The sequence below is a fragment of the Macaca nemestrina genome, chromosome 14 (assembly GCF_043159975.1).
Source record: "Macaca nemestrina isolate mMacNem1 chromosome 14, mMacNem.hap1, whole genome shotgun sequence".
NCBI classification, from domain to species: domain Eukaryota; kingdom Metazoa; phylum Chordata; class Mammalia; order Primates; family Cercopithecidae; genus Macaca; species Macaca nemestrina.
This window is the reverse complement of record NC_092138.1, coordinates 63,034,303-63,051,906: the sequence shown is the minus strand read 5'-3', so window position 1 is coordinate 63,051,906 and position 17,604 is coordinate 63,034,303. Positions and strand designations below refer to the sequence as shown.

Below are 17,604 nucleotides of genomic sequence, written 5' to 3'. Positions count from 1 at the left end.
ACTGGGCTGGCTAGAGGGTAGAGTGTACTGGGGCTCATGCACAACCGTCACCTAATGCATCGCCAAATGCATACCCTCCTTCTGCCACCTCCTCCCCACCACCCACCCGCACCCCCTGCCCTTAGACCACAGGCCTTTTGAAGAACCATCGTCCTACTGGTCTCTCAGTCCCCACCTGAGGTTCCTGTCCACCCAGTTCTGCCCCCTTCAACTTCTTCAGCTGCTTGCCAAGTTGCCCTCCTCACTCTGCCTCCTAAACCCTTCTCCCTCCCCATAGCCATTGCTGGCCATCTGGCCTGGCTTCCTCCTCCATGGCCTCCTCCCAGGCCTTCAGCCTCTGTCTCTCTCTTCCAACCCGTCTTCCACTTAGCAGTTGGAGGGGTCCTTCTAAATGGTATATAGAGACCATGTCACTTCCCTGCTTAAAACCTTCAGGGTTAGGCCGGGCGCGGTGGCTCAAGCCTGTAATCCCAGCACTTTGGGAGGCCGAGACGGGCGGATCACGAGGTCAGGAGATCGAGACCATCCTGGCTAACACGTTGAAACCCCGTCTCTACTAAAAAATACAAAAATCTAGACGGGCGAGGTGGCGAGCGCCTGTAGTCCCAGCTACTCAGGAGGCCGAGGCAGGAGAATGGCGTGAACCCGGGAGGCAGAGGTTGCAGTGAGCTGAGATCCGGCCACTGCAGTCCAGCCTGGGTAACAGAGCGAGACTCCATCTCAAAAAAAAAAAAAAAAAAAAAAAAAAAAAACCTTCAGGGCTGCCATTATTCACTGTTCTTAGTGGTGTCACATTTGTCAATTGTAATCTCGTTCAGAATCCTGATGTAAGGCTGGGTGCGGTGGCTCACACCTGTAATTCCAGCACTTTGGGAGGCCACAGCGGGTGGATCACCTGAGGTCAGGAGTTTGAGACCAGCCTGACCAACATGGTGAAACCCCGTCTCTACTAAAAATACAAAATTGGCCGGGTGTGGTGGCGCATGCCTGTAATCCCAGCTACTCGGGAGTCTGAGGCAGGAGAATCACCTTGAAAAGGAGAGTCAGGGCCGGGCACGGTGGCTCAAGCCTGTAATCCCAGCACTTTGGGAGGCCGAGACGGGCGGATCAAGAGGCCAGGAGATCGAGACCATCCTAACACGGTGAAACCCCGTCTCTACTAAAAAAATACAAAAAACTAGCCGGGCAAGGTGGCGGGCACCTGTAGTCCCAGCTACTCGGGAGGCTGAGGCAGGAGAATGGCAGGAACCCGGGAGGCGGAGCTTGCAGTGAGCTGAGATCTGGCCACTGCGCTCCAGCCTGGGTGACAGAGCGAGACTCCGCCTCAAAAAAAAAAAAAAAAAAAAAAAAAAAAAAGAAAAGGAGAGTCACTTGAAAACCTGGGAGGTGGAGGTTACAGTGAGCTGAGATCACACCATTGTATTCCAGCCTGGGCAACAAGAGCGAAACTCAGTCTCAAAAAAAAAAAGAGCTCTCATGTAAAATGGTTAAGATGTTTCGGTTGAAGCAGGAGGTGGGGCCAAGGCTCTGCCTTTTCTGCTTCCTTCTCCCGACCTCCAACTGCAGCAGTCCCTATAACGGCTTCCTTAGAGCCTCAGGGCTTGACGGATATCTAAGTTCAAATACCTCTTGGCCCTGGGTAAGCTTCTGGCCATCAGTATGGAACCCAAGGCCCTTCCCACACTGCCTGGGTCCTTTCCTAGCGTCCTTGCTGCTGATCTTGTCCTGCCTAAGCAGGCAGTCAGCCCTGCTAGAGTCTGGCCCTGCAGTCTCTCACCTGGAAAACCCTCCATAAAATCCCCAGCCAAATGTTTCTTCCTCTAGTAAGCCCTCTGATTGTCCCAGCCCAAAGGATGCTCCATACTCCCTTCCTGGCTGCAGGGGCCAGGCTAATGCTGGGCCCCAGTTTAGGCCACCTAGGAAGCCTGTGAGCTTTGTTTCTTTGTTTCTTTTCTTTTATTATTTTTTCTTTTTCTTTCCTTTTCTTTCTTTCTTTTTTTTTTTTTGTTTTTTGAGACGGAGTTTTGCTGTTTTTGCCCAGGCTAGAATGCAGTGGCGCGATCTCAGTTCACTGCAACCTCCACCTCCTGGATTCAAGTGACTCTCCAGCCTCAGCCTCCTGAGTAGCTGGGAACACAGGCGTGTGCCACCACACCCAGCTAATTTTGTATTTTTAGTAGAGACGGGGTTTCTCCATGTTGGTCAGGCTGGTCTTGAACTCCCAACCTCAGGTGATCCTCCCACCTTGGCCTCCCAAAGTGCTGGAATCACAGGTATAAGCCACCACGCCCGGCTGAAATTTCTTTTTTCTTTTACTTTTTTTTTTTTTTTTTTTTTTTGAGACGGAGTCTTGCTCTGTTGTCTGGGTGGAGTGCAATGGTGCAATCTCGGCTCACTGCAGCCTCTGCCTTCCAGGTTCAAGCGATTCTCCTGCCTCAGCTTCCTGAGTAGCTGGGACTACAGGCGTGTGCCACCATGCCCAGCTATTTTTTTTTTTTTTTTAGTAGGGAAGGGGTTTCACCATGTTGGCCAGAAATCATCTTGATCTCTTGACCTCGTGATCTGCCCGCCTCGGCCTCCCAAAGTGCTGGGATTGCCTGCATGAGCCACTGTGCCCAGCCACCTGTGAGCTTTCTTTTCCTCCTCCATCTCTGGTCCTGACCCCTCATCCTCTTAAGCAACCCTCTCCTGCTTCCAGAAGCTTTCCTGCCAGTGAGGATGGAGATGGGAAATCAGAGGCTCCAGGCATCCTGAGGTGTGAACCAGAGCCCTCCGGACCCCCTAGGCCTGTCACAGTGATGACTGGTCTGCGTCAGCTCCATATTACTAACTCCCTTCCCCCTGAGGCTGGCATGGGGCAGGCCCAAATGTCCAGCAGTTTATCTCTAAACCTCTCAACAGATGCCCATCTCCTATCTCTGGTTTTTATAAACACGGGATCCAGACCCACAGCCTGGCCCAGACAGGGGCACGAAAGGAGATGCACACATGAGCCCTCATGGACACATGCAGGCACACACACAGCTAAATGTGTGTGGATGTACACGGATATTCACACGTGAGGAAATGTGGCTATGATTAAAGGGATGGATTTTGACACAACCCTTTCTTTCTTTATTGACTGTGTAGTACAGTTTTCGAAGCCTGAAACATATACAATCTTCTTTGATTCTTACAAAGGCCCCACCGGGAGGTGGGGGCCCCCTTCAACTGAAACCTCCAGGTGACAGATGAAGACACTGAGAGAGACTCTGTGGGGGTGGGGGAAGATGACCTCAGTAAGGTCATCTAGGTGACCTTACTGTTCAGTGGCCAAGCCAAGCCTGGAGCTCAGATTCTGGGTGTGCAAGAGAGTCTTGTCCCCCTCAGCCTAGTCCCTAGGACTCTGCACCCTTCCTCCATCTACACTCCACCTACATCTAAGCCTCTATCCTATCACTCTGCTGTCTCAACATGACCCTCTGCTGTCCTAAGCCCTCAAAGGCTGCTGAGGGCAGGTCAGGGACACCAGGCTGTGAACCCAGAGTCCCCAGGATATGGGTCAAAGGTTGGTTTTTCTCAAGGCCCAGCTGGACATCCGGTTGAAGGTGCCCAAGGCTGGGGGATTTTGTGTTCCCGGGCTCTCCCCCAGGCCACGCATCTAAAGATGGGGGCAGCTGTGCTGGAGGAGGAGGAGGAGTCTGGGGACACTCATAATGGGGCGATTCATCTCTGCTGTCCGCTTCTGATTCCAGTCCACAGTCAGCTTCCCACACTTCGAGCCTAGAAGCAGGAACAGTGTTCAACAGTGGCCTAAGAGTTGGGGCACACTCTGGAAAGCGGGGTCGAGCATGGAGGGACTCAATGGGGTTCTGTGCCTGGGCTGCCTGCTCTCCCTGTGCCTCAGACCTGTGGCTCCCTGGTCTTTCTGCCCTCTTTACCTGTCCTCCCCATCCCCATGGGGTTTGAATCTCGGATCAGCACTCAGTAGCTGAGTGACCTCAGCAGGTGACTTGTCAGTTTTGTCATCTGTGAAATGGGGAAAATACAACCATTTCTGGGAGTTGTTTTGCAAAGTGGGAGGAAGTGCTTCCTAAACTAGAACATGTCTGCATGTCTGCTTTCCTCTGCCCCTCCCCCACCCCACTCCGATGCTCTGGAAGAGATTAGGGGTTTAGGGGTACTCTAGAGTGAGTAGCTTTCTATGTCTCCAACCCCACCTCTGACTCACTAACAACAAGGAAGGCCTAGGTCTCTTTCTTTACTGGTTCGGGCTACTCCCATTCAAGCAGAAAGAGTTTGGGGTCAGGATATGAAAGGCGTGGCAGTCCCACCCCTTAAAAGGGCCCCAGCCAGCCCCTCTGGTTCAGCAGGCTGGGACTTGCATCCTTAGCCCTTCCCTTGCCTGGGAACCCACTCCTCCAGCTCTGACCTTAAAGAAGTCATGGCCTCCCACGTGGTGGATGGGGCTGTTCAGGCCCCTTCCCTGGCTCAGCCCTCCCACCCAGGTGAGACACAGGCCTTGCTCAAGATACCCTGGGAGGAGGGGGAACCTCCTCATCTGCCTCTTCCCAGAGCACCCAGGAGGGCTGGCTCCCAGCCTGCACACAGCCCTGGCTCTCCTTCCCAAAGCACAAGCGGAAGCCACGAGGACCCTGGGCAAGCTGTGACTCAGAGGGCTGGGGCCTCACCAAGCTCAATCTCTTCTCTGTGGAGCCATGCTTTCTTCCACCTTCGGCTCTAGGGGGCACCAACCACATTGACTACAATGGGAATGCTGCTTCCGGGGTCGCACAATGGAGCAGTGGGCTTCTGCCCCCCACAGTCAGGCCAGCCTGGTGCTTCTGCACAGGCATCCTCAGATCCTGTCCCCTTTCTGTCCCAGGTGACCCAAGGAGGGCTGACAGGAATAAGGGGCCCATGGAAAGTACTGCATCCTTCCCCTTCCTCCAGTCAGAGTCCTCTCACATCCACTAAGAAGCAAGAAAATCTACCCGTGTCTTTTCAGCTCCGACTCTAGCCACTCCAATGTGTATGTGTGTGTATATGTATGAACATGTGTGTACACATGAGGTATGGACATGAATGAGTTTGGTGGGAGTTCACGGAGTCATGGTCCTGAAGGTTGGGCCCTAATGGAGGGGGTGGGGAACAAGGGCATTGAGACCCAGCCCTCGTTCCACTAGCTAAGCCATGTGCCTTGGCATGTAGCTGCATTGACTGGAGGGGATTGCAAAGATGCTCTATGGTGAGCTGCAGTCCAGGATTGTAGATAGACACATACATGCATGCATACATGGGTGAGTACATGTAGCTGCATATGTGTAAATAAATGCTGCCCAACGTGAATAAGACAGACAAATCCAGAGTTGTGTGTGTAACTAGCTACTTTCTGGTGCAGCCCACAAGAAAACCTATGTGAGTTGAATGCAGACAGATGTCTGTGCAGGTTGCTTTTTTGTTTGTTTGTTTATTTGTTTGCTCTTTGAGATGGAGTCTATCTCTGTTGCCCAGGCTGGAGTGCAGTGGTGCGATCTCTGCTCGCTGCAATCTCTGCCTGCCGGGCTCAAGTGATTCTCCTGCCTCAGCCTCCCAAGTAGCTGGGATTACGGGTGCCTGCCACCATGCCCGCCTAATTTTTTGGGGGGAGGTGGGGGATAGAATTTCACTCTTGTCGCCCAGGCTGGAGTGCAATGGCATGATCTCGACTCACTGCACGCTCCACCTCCCGGGTTCAAGCGATTCTCCTGCCTCAGCTTCCTGAGTAGCTGGGACTACAGGTATGGACCACCAAGCCTGGCTAATTTTTATATTTTTAGTAGAGATGGGATTTGTCCATGTTGGCCAGGCTGGTCTTGGACTCCTGACCTCAGGTGATCCATCTGCATTGGCCTCCCAAAGTGCTGGGATTACAGGAGCAAGCCACTGCACCCAGCCTAATTTTTGTATTTTTAGTGGAGACAGGGTTTTACCATGTTGGCCAGGCTGGTCTTGAACTCCTGACCTAAAATGATCTGCCTGGCTCGGCCTCCCAAAGTGCTGGGATTACAGGCATAAGCCACCATGCCCGGCTCTGTCACCCAGGCCAGAGTGCAGTGGTGCGATCTCGGCTCACTGCAAGCTCCGCCTCCCGGATTCATGCCATTCTCTTGCCTCAGCTACAAGCGCCTGCCACTGCACCTGGCTAATTTTTTCTTTTGTATTTTTAGTAGAGATAGGATTTCACCTTGTTAGCCAGGATGGTCTTGATCTCCTGACCTCGTGATCCTCCTGCCTCAGCCTCCCAAAGAGCTGGGATTATAGGCGTGAGCCACTGCGCCCGGGCTCCAGGTTGCTTTTATAAGGGAAGAGGAAAACATATAAAAAATAGAAGTGTGTGTAGTGTCTGCTGGTGGAAGAACTGCCCCTGTTTTTCTCCCCTGCTTTGGTTCCCAGGCTAGATTTGGATGCCAGCAGGCCCAGGATGGGATAGGATGAGGATGGGGTGTTGTGGGCTGGAGTTCCCCATTTTTTTTCAGTGTTGAGGAGTACCTTGCCAGTTTCTGCCCTGTGCTGCCTTTGCAGCTTCACTTGAGGCAGGGATGGGCTGGATGCATATTATAGGGTGGGAGGAAAAGGGGGCAACATGGCAGGGGTGCTCTACCACTCCCATAGCCTGTGATCTGGGCCCTTGCACCAGGAGTCTATGGTTCTGTCTTGAGTCACAGGCTGGCAGTGGGGCCAGCGGGCAGGTACTCAGTGATGGCTCCCTGATTCATCATGGGGCCTCCCAGCCTATAGAGGCCTGGAGGGTGGGGTGCATCTTTCTGGGTCAAGGGTCATTAGAGTCCTCATGTGGGGGTTCTATATATGTGTGAGCCCATGGCGAGGCTCTCATGTGAATGGGATCCCTGAACATGGGAGCAGAGCTCAGTGTCTATAGGCAAGTGTGTGACTGCAAACCACGGGGTGTGTGTGTGTGTGTGTATGCACAAGTGCCTGCATGTATGTGAATCTACTTTTTTTTTTTTTTTTTTTGAGATGGAGTCTTGCTCTGTCACCCAGGCTGGAGTGCAGTGGCCAGATCTCAACTCACTGCAAACTCCGCCTCCCGGGTTCCCGCCATTCTCCTGCCTCAGCCTCCCAAGTAGCTGGGACTACAGGCGCCGCCACCGCGCCCGGCTAATTTTTTGTATTTTTAGTAGAGACGGGGTTTCACCGTGTTAGCCAGGATGGTCTCGATCTCCTGACCTTGTGATCCGCCTGCCTCGGCCTCCCAAAGTGCTGGGATTATAGGCGTGAGCCACCGCGCCCGGCCAGTGAATCTACTTTATGTGTATTGCTAAACCCATCTCTTTGGGCATGAACCACCTCTGGGACTGGGAGCCCTTATTTCTTTTGTTTTCTTTTCTTTTTTAACATGCCTATCTAGGCTGGGCACGGTGGCTCATGCCTATAATCCCAGCACTTTGGGAGGCCAAGACGGGTGGATCACCTGAGGTCAGGAGTTCGAGACCAGCCTGGTCAACATGGTGAAACCCTGTCTCTACTAAAAAAGAAAAAAAAAAAAGAAAAAGCCGGGCGCGGTGGCTCACGCCTGTAATCCCAGCACTTTGGGAGGCCGAGGCGGGTGGATCACAAGGTCAGGAGATCGAGACCACCCTGGCTAACACGGTGACACCCCGTCTCTACTAAAAATACAAAAAATTAGCCGGGCATGGTGGCGGGCTCCTATAGTCCCAGTTACTCGGGAGGCTGAGGCAGGAGAACGGCATGAACCCAGGAGGCGGAGCCTGCAGTGAGCTGAGATCATGCCACTGCACTCCAGCCTGGGTGACAGAGCGAGACTCCGTCTCAAAAAAAAAAAAAAAAAAAAAAAATGGCCGGGCATGGTGGTGCATGCCTGTAATCCCAGCTACTCGGGAAGCTGAAGCAGGAGAATTGCTCGAACCCAGGTGGAGCGAACTCTGCCTCCTGGATTCAAGTGATCCTCCTGTCTCAGCCTCCTGAGTAGCTGGGATTACAGGCATGTGGCAGAGGTGGTTCATGCCCAAAGAGATGGGTTTAGCAATACTCATAATCCTACAATCCTAGCGCTCTGGGAGGCCAAGGTGGGCAAATTGCTTGAGCTCAGGAGTTCCACACCAGCCTGACCAACATGGCGAAACCCCTTCTCTACAAAAAATACAAAAATTACAGGCATGGTGATGCATGCCTGTAGTTCCAGCTATTTGAGAAGCTGAGGTAGGAGGATTGCTTGATCCCATGAGGTAGAGGCTGGAGTGAGTCATCATCCATGTTTTTAAGAGCTTGTTTAGCTTCTTCTGCTACCTCTCCTGACAACCTGTCCACTTGAAGGGTCCATGCCTGTCTGTCCTGAAATGTCAATGGTCCCGTCGCCTAACACAGTTTGACTGTAGGTTCCAATGGCCCCTGGGGCTTTCTTGGTGCTGATCACCTTTCTGATCAAGGACGACAGGGCTAACCCTTCTCTCTTTTGGCCCCCCTAGGAGAAGAACCTCTGCACTAGCCCTGCTCACTTCTCATTGGACCATGGGAGCCCTTATTTCTTTCTTTTTCTTGAGACGGAGTTTGGCTCTTGTTGCCCAGGCTGGAGTGCAAAGGCACGATCTCAGGTCATTGCAACCTCCATCTTCTGGGTTTAAGTGATTCTCCTGCCTCAGCCTCCCAAGCAGCTGAGATTACAGGCACCCGCCATAACGCCGGGCTAATTTTTGGTATTTTTAGTAGAGACGGGGTTTCGCCATATATATCAGTCTGGTCTTGAACTCCTGACCTCAGGTGATCCGCCCACCTCAGCCTCCCAAAGTGCTGGGATTATAGGTGTGAGCCACCACGCCCAGCCGGGGGCCCTTATTTCTCACATTCATCCCTCAAGGGACAAGTCCTCAGGGTAATTAGCCCACCTGGATTAAGTCCCTCTGGAAAATGATTTCTTTGATCTCCTTTGGCAATGCCGCCATAGAAGCTTGGCATAAGTGCATGTTGTTTGCTCCCAGGCCACCAGATGTTTCCTTGTTATTAAATGCAGCATAGAGGGTAAGGTTGCACTTTGGGAGGCTGAGGTGACAGGATCACTTAAAGCCAGGAGTTTGAGACTAACCTGAGCAACATAGCAAGACCTTGTTTTTACAACAGATTTTTAAAAATTAGCTAAGTGTCATGGTGGCACATAGTCCCTATAGTCCCATCCATTCTGGAGGCTGAGGTGGGAGGATCGCTTGAGTCCAGGAGTTCGAGGCTACAGTGAGCTGTGATTGCACCACAGCCTGGGTGATGGAGCAAGACCCTACTCTTTTTTTTTTTTTTTTTTTGAGACGGAGTCTTGTTCTGTCACCCAGGCTGGAGTGCGGTGGCCAGATCTCGGCTCACTGCAAGCTCCACCTCCTGGGTTTACGCCATTCTCCTGCCTCTTCCTCCCGAGTAGCTGGGACTACAGGCGCCCACCACCTCGCCCGGCTAGTTTTTTGTATTTTTTTTTTTAGGAGAGACGGGGTTTCTTTTTTTTTTTTTTTGAGACGGAGTCTTGCTCTGTCGCCCAGGCTGGGGTGCAGTGGCCGGATCTCAGCTCACTGCAAGCTCCACCTCCCGGGTTTACGCCATTCTCCTGCCTCAGCCTCCTGAGTAGCTGGGACTACAGGCGCCCGCCACCTCGCCCAGCTAGTTTTTTGAATTTTTTAGTAGAGATGGGGTTTCACCGTGTTAGCCAGGATGGGAGAGACGGGGTTTCACAATGTTAGCCAGGATGGTCTTGATCTCCTGTCCTCGTGATCCGCCCATCTCGGCCTCCCAAAGTGCTGGGATTACAGGCGATGAGCCACCGCGCCTGGCCAAGACCCTACTCTTTAGAGAGAGAGAGAGAGAGAGAGAGAGAGAGAGAGAGAGCGCAAGGTTGTCCCATGATCCCCATCAGATGAGGCTGACTCCCCCACAATTAAGTTTGCTTAAAGAGACGGACTTGCTGCCCGCAGTGGCTCATGCCTGTAATCCCAGCACTGTGGGAGGCTGAGGCGGGTGGATAACTTGTGGTCAGGAGTTCAAAACCAGCCTGGTCAACATGATGAAACCCTGTCTCCATTAAAAAAACAAAAAATAGCTGGGCATGGTGGCACGCGCCTGTAATCCCAGTTACTCAGGAGGTTGAGGCAGGAGAATCATTTGAACCTGGGAGGTGGAGGTTGCAGTGAGCCAAGATCACACCATTGCACTCCACCTAGGCAACGGAGAGTCTCTGTCTAAAAAAAAAAAAAGAGAGAGACAAGAGAGAGACAGCCTTTTCCTTGGCTGGGGGTAAGTCAGATGGGAGAGGAGAGGGTTAAAAACAGCTGGGACTCAGCCTGCTGGCAAACATGTGGCATGTGGCATGTCGGGGCAACTGCAGCTCAGCCTCTGGAGCCATGTGAGCAATGCACGCAGGTACACGTGTGACAAGCTCAGGTCACCTAGCCATGTTCAACAGGCATGTGCACAGCCACGAGGAATGCCCAGCCATACAATTAGGCACACAGGACATCCATCATGTGTAGACACAGCTATGGACATAGCTGGCCAGGACATGCGACACACGACCTGCTCACAGCACAAGGAGAAGGGCCCATGAACTCAGCACGTGTCTGTGTGCCCACCTGGGTCTGGACTGCTGCCCTCCTGACACAAGCTGTCCACTTGAAGGGTCCGTGCCTATCTGTCCTGACAGAAGAGACAGTGTTTCTTCTCACTTGGGGCTCGCAGCCTCCTCCCTCCTGCCCCGAATTAAGGACCTGTTGGGGTCCAGTCATCCTGGAGAGATGAGGCCAGTTTCTTTCTGACAGGTCTCCTTCCGCCTCCAAGGAAGTGGGGTGATCACAGGGTTCAGGTGGTCTCTATGACAGCTGCATCCTCCCCAGCCATGGCCCTGAACCCTGCCTATACTCCCACCATTGGCTCTCAGATCTGCCTAAGCCTCTCAGCCCCCATGACGCCCCCTCCCTTAAGTGCCCTTTGAAGGCCACCCCTCCCTCAAAGCTCCTCACACTCCATGCCCGCCTCCCCACGCCACCTTCCTCTCCAGCTCCGCCCACCCGGCGTCTGCACCAGCCTCCCACCGAGGTGGGGCGGGGGCGAGGGGGCGCCCACTCCTCCGCGCTCCGGGACTGCAGGGCGGGGCTGCAGGGCGGGCGGGGCCCGTGTCTCCCGCGCTCCTATAAAGGGAGCCACCAGCGCTGGAGGCCGCTGCTCTCTGCGCCCGCCGCCTCCCGCTACGCCTGCCCGCCCGACAGCGCCGCCGCCTGCCCCGCCATGGGTCGACAGAAGGAGTTGATGTCCCGCTGCGGGGAGATGCTCCACATCCGCCACCGGCTGCTCCGCCAGGCGCTGGCCGAATGCCTGGGGACCCTCATCCTCGTGGTGAGTGGAGGGAGCCGGGAAAACCTTTCTCTCTCCAGCCCTTGCACTCCCCAAACGCTCACTTCCCCGAAGGGGCTGTGTTTTCCAAAGTGGCCTGGACGCACCTCCCCAGCTCTGACCCCCACGCTTAACCCCGGCGGATCAAGCTGACTTCCAAAGTCCTCTCCCCCACGGTTCTAACCCCATCTCTGACAGCTCCGACTCTCCAGAATGACAGCTGTTACTCCCCAGTGACAGTGCCGATCGTTTACCTCCCACAAGTGACTCAGCCCACAGGCTGGGGGAAGCAGTCTGGGACCGCCAGCCACTTCCCCTGCCTCCCACAGCCCTCCAGTTTCCCGGAATCCCAGCTCCCAGAGGCAGGGGAAGGAGCGGAGGCAAATGAGCCATTATTAGGTTATTTGGGTCGTGGGTGTCTGGCCTCTAATGAATAATTAAGCCTCAAAAAGTCCAAAAGTTGCAGTGAGTGAGGACAGTTGCACGAGTGGGGGCAGAGGGCGCAGGCCACATGGGCTGCAAACAGCGCAGTGGAAGGGAGGCAGATTCTGACGGTAGGAGGGTGGGAGGAAGCTAGGTCCAAACACAGAGGACGCGCGTCTAAAGTTGCTCCTCTGGTGCGGAGCGACTCCCAGGCCCTCTGTTATCCAGACAGATGCTGTCAGCGTCTCTGCAGAAGAGGACAAGCATTCTGGTTATTCCCTGGTCTCTTGGTTACAACGTGGGTTCTCTGAGTTAGATATTTCCCTGTCTGGGTTACTCCTCAGTCCTAGTTACTCCTTGGTTACACCAGTTTCACCCTGGTTTTGTTCTGGGTAACTCTGTTTGCACTTCTTAGGTCTGGCAGACCCACCAGTTATGGTCCTATTTCCTGTCCCAGTTTCTGTCTGATTTTCAGCCCCTCATGTGGTTACACCTGTTTTCCTCTGGGTTCAGTTGCTACATTGCAGTGGGTGGGTTACTCCGTTCCTGCCCCAGCCCTAGGTAGTACAGACCAGCTGGCCCACTGTGGACTAGGAAGCTTAACTAAGGGGTAGGGATCCCCAAATGGTAGAGGAGCAGGATCCATGGGCAGAGGAGGGCTGACCCACTTCTGGCTTCCAAGAATAGGAAGTGGGGAAGCCACAGGGGGCATTTTATCCACAGCCTCCCATAAGATTAGTGGTCCTATCAGCCAGCCCTGGCCCCTCTCTTGTGTGCCAAGAAGGCAATAGGAGGTGGCTTTTGTCACCCTCCTGCCTCAGAGCCCCCACTCCTATCTGAGTCCTGAGTCCAGCCACCTGTTTTAGAGCAGCCAGGCCAGGGGAGGACGATGTCTTCTATTTTCCTAGAGGGGCCTCCTCATTCCCTCCCAAGTCTCAGTTCACTCTCTCACAAAGGAGCCGTTAGTCCTCCCACTGAGCCCCAGGATCATCAGGCTTATCCCAGACCACAAAAGAAGGGCGTTAAATTTGTGGGGGAAGGCTTGCAGGCTCAGATGGATGTGAGGTATTGGATATCAGTGAGAAGCAGAACCTCAAGGACTGCATGAACTGGAGGGGCAGGCCTGGGGGTCCCTGTGTAATGGATGAATGCCTGCCTGCATACCTGTGTGTTGGGAGCCTAGGCCTGCAGTGGCAGAATCAGGGTTGGCTTTGGGGTGAGGAAAGCCACTTTCTCAGAGATACCTGGTGCTAGGGCAGGGGGCAGTGCTGGCTGAGAACTCAGGGCAGGGGGTGGGGGAGGAAGAGGAAGATTAGCCCCAAGGTGGTGGAACTGGCTCTGACAGCTCCTCCCTCCAAGGCCTCCTGGGATGGAGCCAGGTCTGAGCCTTTGGCAGGCAAGGAGCTGCGGCCAGGGCCTCCCAAGCAGGGGCAGGACGCCTCAGACCCTCATGTGCCTGTCTCCCATTACCCCTCTTCACATATACACCTGCAATCTCTGATCTTTGCTCTCACCTGCCTGCACACCTTTGCCCCACGTCATTGCCGCTGGCTTCTCCATTATCTCTTGGTCTTTCTGGGATGATAATCAAAATGCTTAACCATCCAGAACAGGCACTGACCCATCAGAATAAACAGGGCCCGTAGCACAGGTCCTGGAAACTGCCTGCTCTGTGAGCATAAAACGTTTAGTTATAGGCAGGTGGGAGAGGAGACCAGGGGAAGGCATTTGAGCAGCTTTGAGGGACACTCAGGGGGCTCGGGGCAACAATTCTTTACAGCTGCTGTGGAAGTATTTTCAGGCTTGAACAAGGGGAATAGACATAGTACGTTCTTTTTAAAATAGAGACAGGATCTCACTATGTTGCCCAGGCTGGTCTCAAACTCCTGGGTTCAATATCCTCCTATCTCAGCCTCCAAAGTGCTGGGATTACAGGTGTGAGCCACCACCGCTGGCTCCAGTACGTTCTATATTTGTAGAACACCAGGGCTCTTAGTCTTTTTTAGTTCCCCCATTTTTGGCAGAAAGTTTAGAACTGATCTCCCCATTTCTACTGCCCTGGGTCCCAGGCTGGGGATAGTAAGAGGAGCCACTCAGATCCCTCTCTGTAGGACCTCCAAATCTGAGTGGGGAATCTGGACCCCTGAGAGCAGAGAGGTCATGGGTGGAGAGAGGAGGCGCTGGGACAGGGACAGGTAAAGGAAGGGGGACACGGTGAGGGCTGGGGCTCTGACATCCTGGACTCAGGAGAAGTGGATTCAATCTCACTTCTGGTCTCCTCCCTATTTATTTGTGTCCCCCATTGCCAACACTACCACCACCACATGAGCTTTTCTTTTCTTTTTAACATTTTTTTTTTGTTTTTGAGATGGAGTCCCACTCTGTCGCCCAGGCTGGAGTGCAGTGGCACAATCTTGGCTCACTGCAACATCTGCCTCCCATGTTCAAGTGATTCTCCTGCCTCAGCCTCCTGAGTAGCTGGGATTACAGGCGTCCACCACCACGCCTAGCTAATTTTTGTATTTTCAGTAGAGATGGGGTTTCGCTATGTTGGCCAGGCTGGTCTGAAACTCCTGACCTCAGGTGATCCTCCCACCTCAAACTATCAAAGTGCTGGGATTATAGGTGTGAGCCACTGCACCTGGCCCACATGAGATTTTCTTTTCTTTTTTTTTTTTTTTTTTGAGACGGAGTCTCGCTCTGTCGCCCAGGCTGGAGTGCAGTGGCCGGATCTCAGCTCACTGCAAGCTCCGCCTCCCGGGTTCACGCCATTCTCCTGCCTCAGCCTCCCGAGTAGCTGGGACTACAGGCACCCGCCACCGCGCCCGGCTAGTTTTTTGTATTTTTTAGTAGAGACGGGGTTTCACCGTGTTAGCCAGGATGGTCTCGATCTCCTGACCTCGTGATCCACCCGTCTCGGCCTCCCAAAGTGCTGGGATTACAGGCTTGAGCCACCGCGCCCGGCCCCACATGAGATTTTCTTTGGGGCAGCTGGGGGATGAGTGAGAGGCTTCCCACCTTTACGGTCCAGGCCTGAAGGGCTGCAGATAAACTTGTGCTAAGGTGAAAGCTGTTCCCCTAAACCCTACTGCTGAAATTCAAGGAAAATCAGTGAAGATGGTTCAGTCATCTTCTAGGATCCCAGTCACAGACCCTGCTTCCAGCGCTTTCCATAGGGCCCTCTTATATTAGGGTTGGGATAGTGGGGATGGGAAGGCATGTGTCCTTTTTCTGGAGGGTGCAATTGCAGCAGAAGGGGTTCGGGTTGGGTTCCAGGAAGGGCCTCTAGTCCTCCCAGTGGTGGCGGGTGGGCAGGTTGCTGGCTTCACCCCTTCCTTCTGGAGTGAGAGTTGCTGGTCCTCAGCCTCCCTGCCTTGTTCTTCCTGACAGATGTTTGGCTGTGGCTCCGTGGCCCAGGTTGTGCTCAGCCGGGGCACCCATGGTGGTTTCCTCACCATCAACTTGGCCTTTGGCTTTGCTGTCACTCTGGGCATCCTCATTGCTGGCCAGGTCTCTGGTAAGGCCTTAACCCTGCCCCCAGCCCTTGACCCTCAATAGCATTCCCACTAGGTGTCCTGGCATTCCTAAGGGCAGGTCATGGTTGTGGCCTCTGCTTTGGCCCCCTGGGAAAGGAGGGTGGAGAAGACACTTGACACTTGACACTTAGAACCTTCGACTCTCACCTTGGAATCAGAGATTATCAACTGGCCTGCTACATAGACCAACCACCATCCTGTGCAAGAAACCCCTCTCTGCACCTCTTCTCAGGGGACCCTAGCCTCCTGACTGTGGCAGGCTGCAGCTAATAGGTCCCATGTCCCCTCTGCCCAGGGGCCCACCTGAACCCTGCCGTGACCTTTGCCATGTGCTTCCTGGCTCGTGAGCCCTGGATCAAGCTGCCCGTCTATACCCTGGCACAGACGCTGGGAGCCTTCTTGGGTGCTGGAATCGTTTTTGGGTTGTATTATGGTAAGCATTCCCCACCCCGTCCTCCTCCACTACCCGCCTCCCTCTGTTCAGGACCAGCTGGCACCAGGCCTTTTGATGACAGACGGCTAGGGCCTGCCCAGGCCCCGGGCTCATGACTCACTCATTCACACATAGGGCCAAGGTTGGGGGCACGAGGGGAAAGAAACAAGTTGGGCAATAAGAGTCTCAGGCCCTCCACCCCACCCCATGTCATCCCCTCTGCCTGGTGCAATACAGCAGTATTGCTACTTACCCATAACCAGTGGGAGGGTGGGGAGGGCACACCTGAGAGGGAAGGCTGGGCTCAGTCCTCTCCCCCAGCTCACTCTGGGTCTAATCTGTCACCAGATGCAATCTGGGGCTTTGCCGACAACCAGCTTTTTGTTTCGGGCCCCAATGGCACAGCTGGCATCTTTGCTACCTACCCCTCTGGACACTTGGATATGATCAATGGCTTCTTTGACCAGGTATGGGCGGGGGACATGTGAGGGGAACGCAGGGAGGGGACCAAGTTGCCTTGGTAGCTCATGGGCTGGCTCGGGGACAGGACTCCTTGACTGTAGCAGGATTTCTCAAATCTGTGGGGTAACCCGCATCAGAACATGGTGGCAGGTACTTTTAAAACATGCGGCTCTCCAGCGGGTTCTTGTGCACGCAGACATTCTAGCACCATTGCTTTCAGGAGGAAAGCATGGGCAGGCACTGACAGGAGTCTAGGAGCTAGAGGGAAGGTAGGGGACGGAAGGAGGGATCAGAGAAAGGGAGGGAGCTGCTGCTCACCCTGTTCTCCCCACTCCCCAGTTCATAGGCACAGCCTCCCTCATCGTGTGTGTGCTGGCCATTGTTGACCCCTACAACAACCCTGTCCCCCGAGGCCTGGAGGCCTTCACCGTGGGCCTGGTGGTCCTGGTCATCGGCACCTCCATGGGCTTCAACTCCGGCTATGCTGTCAACCCTGCCCGGGACTTTGGACCCCGCCTTTTTACAGCGCTCGCGGGCTGGGGCTCTAAAGTCTTCACGTGAGTACAGTTCCCACCTAGCTCACCCCAGCCTGCCTCTCCTCTGCCCCGCCCCCCACGTCCCTGACCATGAGTGTCTGTTCCCCCCAGGACCGGCCGGCATTGGTGGTGGGTGCCCATCGTGTCCCCACTCCTGGGCTCCATTGCGGGTGTCTTCGTGTACCAGCTGATGATCGGCTGCCACCTGGAGCAGCCTCCACCCTCCACCGAGCAAGAGAATGTGAAGCTGGCCCATGTGAAGCACAAGGAGCAGATCTGAGTGGGCAGTGGCCATCTCCCCACTCCATGGCGCTGGCCTTGAGCATCCACTGACTGTCCAAGGGCCACTCCCAAGAAGCCCCCTTCAGGATCTACCCTTCCAGGCTAAGGAGCTCCTTATCCACTCTCACCCCACCAGACAGCCCCTTCAGGAGTTCACTGGACCTTGCCCAAATAGCACCTTAGGCCACTGCCCCTAAGCTGGGGTGGAACTGGAATTTGGGTAAATACATCCTTTTGTCTCCCAAGGGAAGAGAATGGGCAGCAGGTATGTGTGTGTGTGCGTGTGTGTGGTTTCCCAGATATTCAGGGCAAGGGACCAGTCGGAAGGGATTCTGGCTGTTGGGGGAGCCCAGAGATGGGGGAAGGCAGCCTGTCCATCTGTGCATGAGGAGAGGAAAGTGCCAGGGTGTGTGTGTTTCAGGGGCTCCACATGGAGGAGCTGCAGATAGATGTGTTTCTGTGTGTGTGTGTGTCTGCCTTCTTTTCTAAGTGGGGGCTTCTACAGGCTTTTGGGAGGTAGGATGCATGTGGGAAGGGCTGGGAGGAGGCAGCCACAGCTCAGGTTTGGAGC

The 17,604-nt window shown here is 54.3% G+C and overlaps 1 protein-coding gene across 2 annotated transcripts; it reads left to right on the top strand.

Annotated features, from left to right (window-relative positions):
* The first annotated feature begins 11,204 nt into the window (after nt 1–11,204).
* On the top strand, nt 11,205–17,184 carry LOC105485668 (aquaporin 3 (Gill blood group)). 2 transcript variants are annotated; one of them, XM_011748006.2, is made up of 6 exons: nt 11,205–11,364; nt 15,175–15,301; nt 15,616–15,753; nt 16,102–16,220; nt 16,555–16,772; nt 16,863–17,181. In XM_011748006.2, the coding sequence occupies exons 1-6, from the start codon at nt 11,257–11,259 to the stop codon at nt 17,029–17,031; spliced, it is 879 nt and encodes a 292-aa protein (XP_011746308.1). In that variant the 5' UTR covers nt 11,205–11,256; the 3' UTR covers nt 17,032–17,181. The 2 variants fall into 2 exon arrangements, with proteins under 2 accessions (XP_011746308.1, XP_024649786.1); XM_024794018.2 differs by lacking the exon at nt 16,555–16,772 and having other exon boundaries at nt 16,863–17,184.
* Nucleotides 17,185–17,604: the final 420 nt, after the last annotated feature.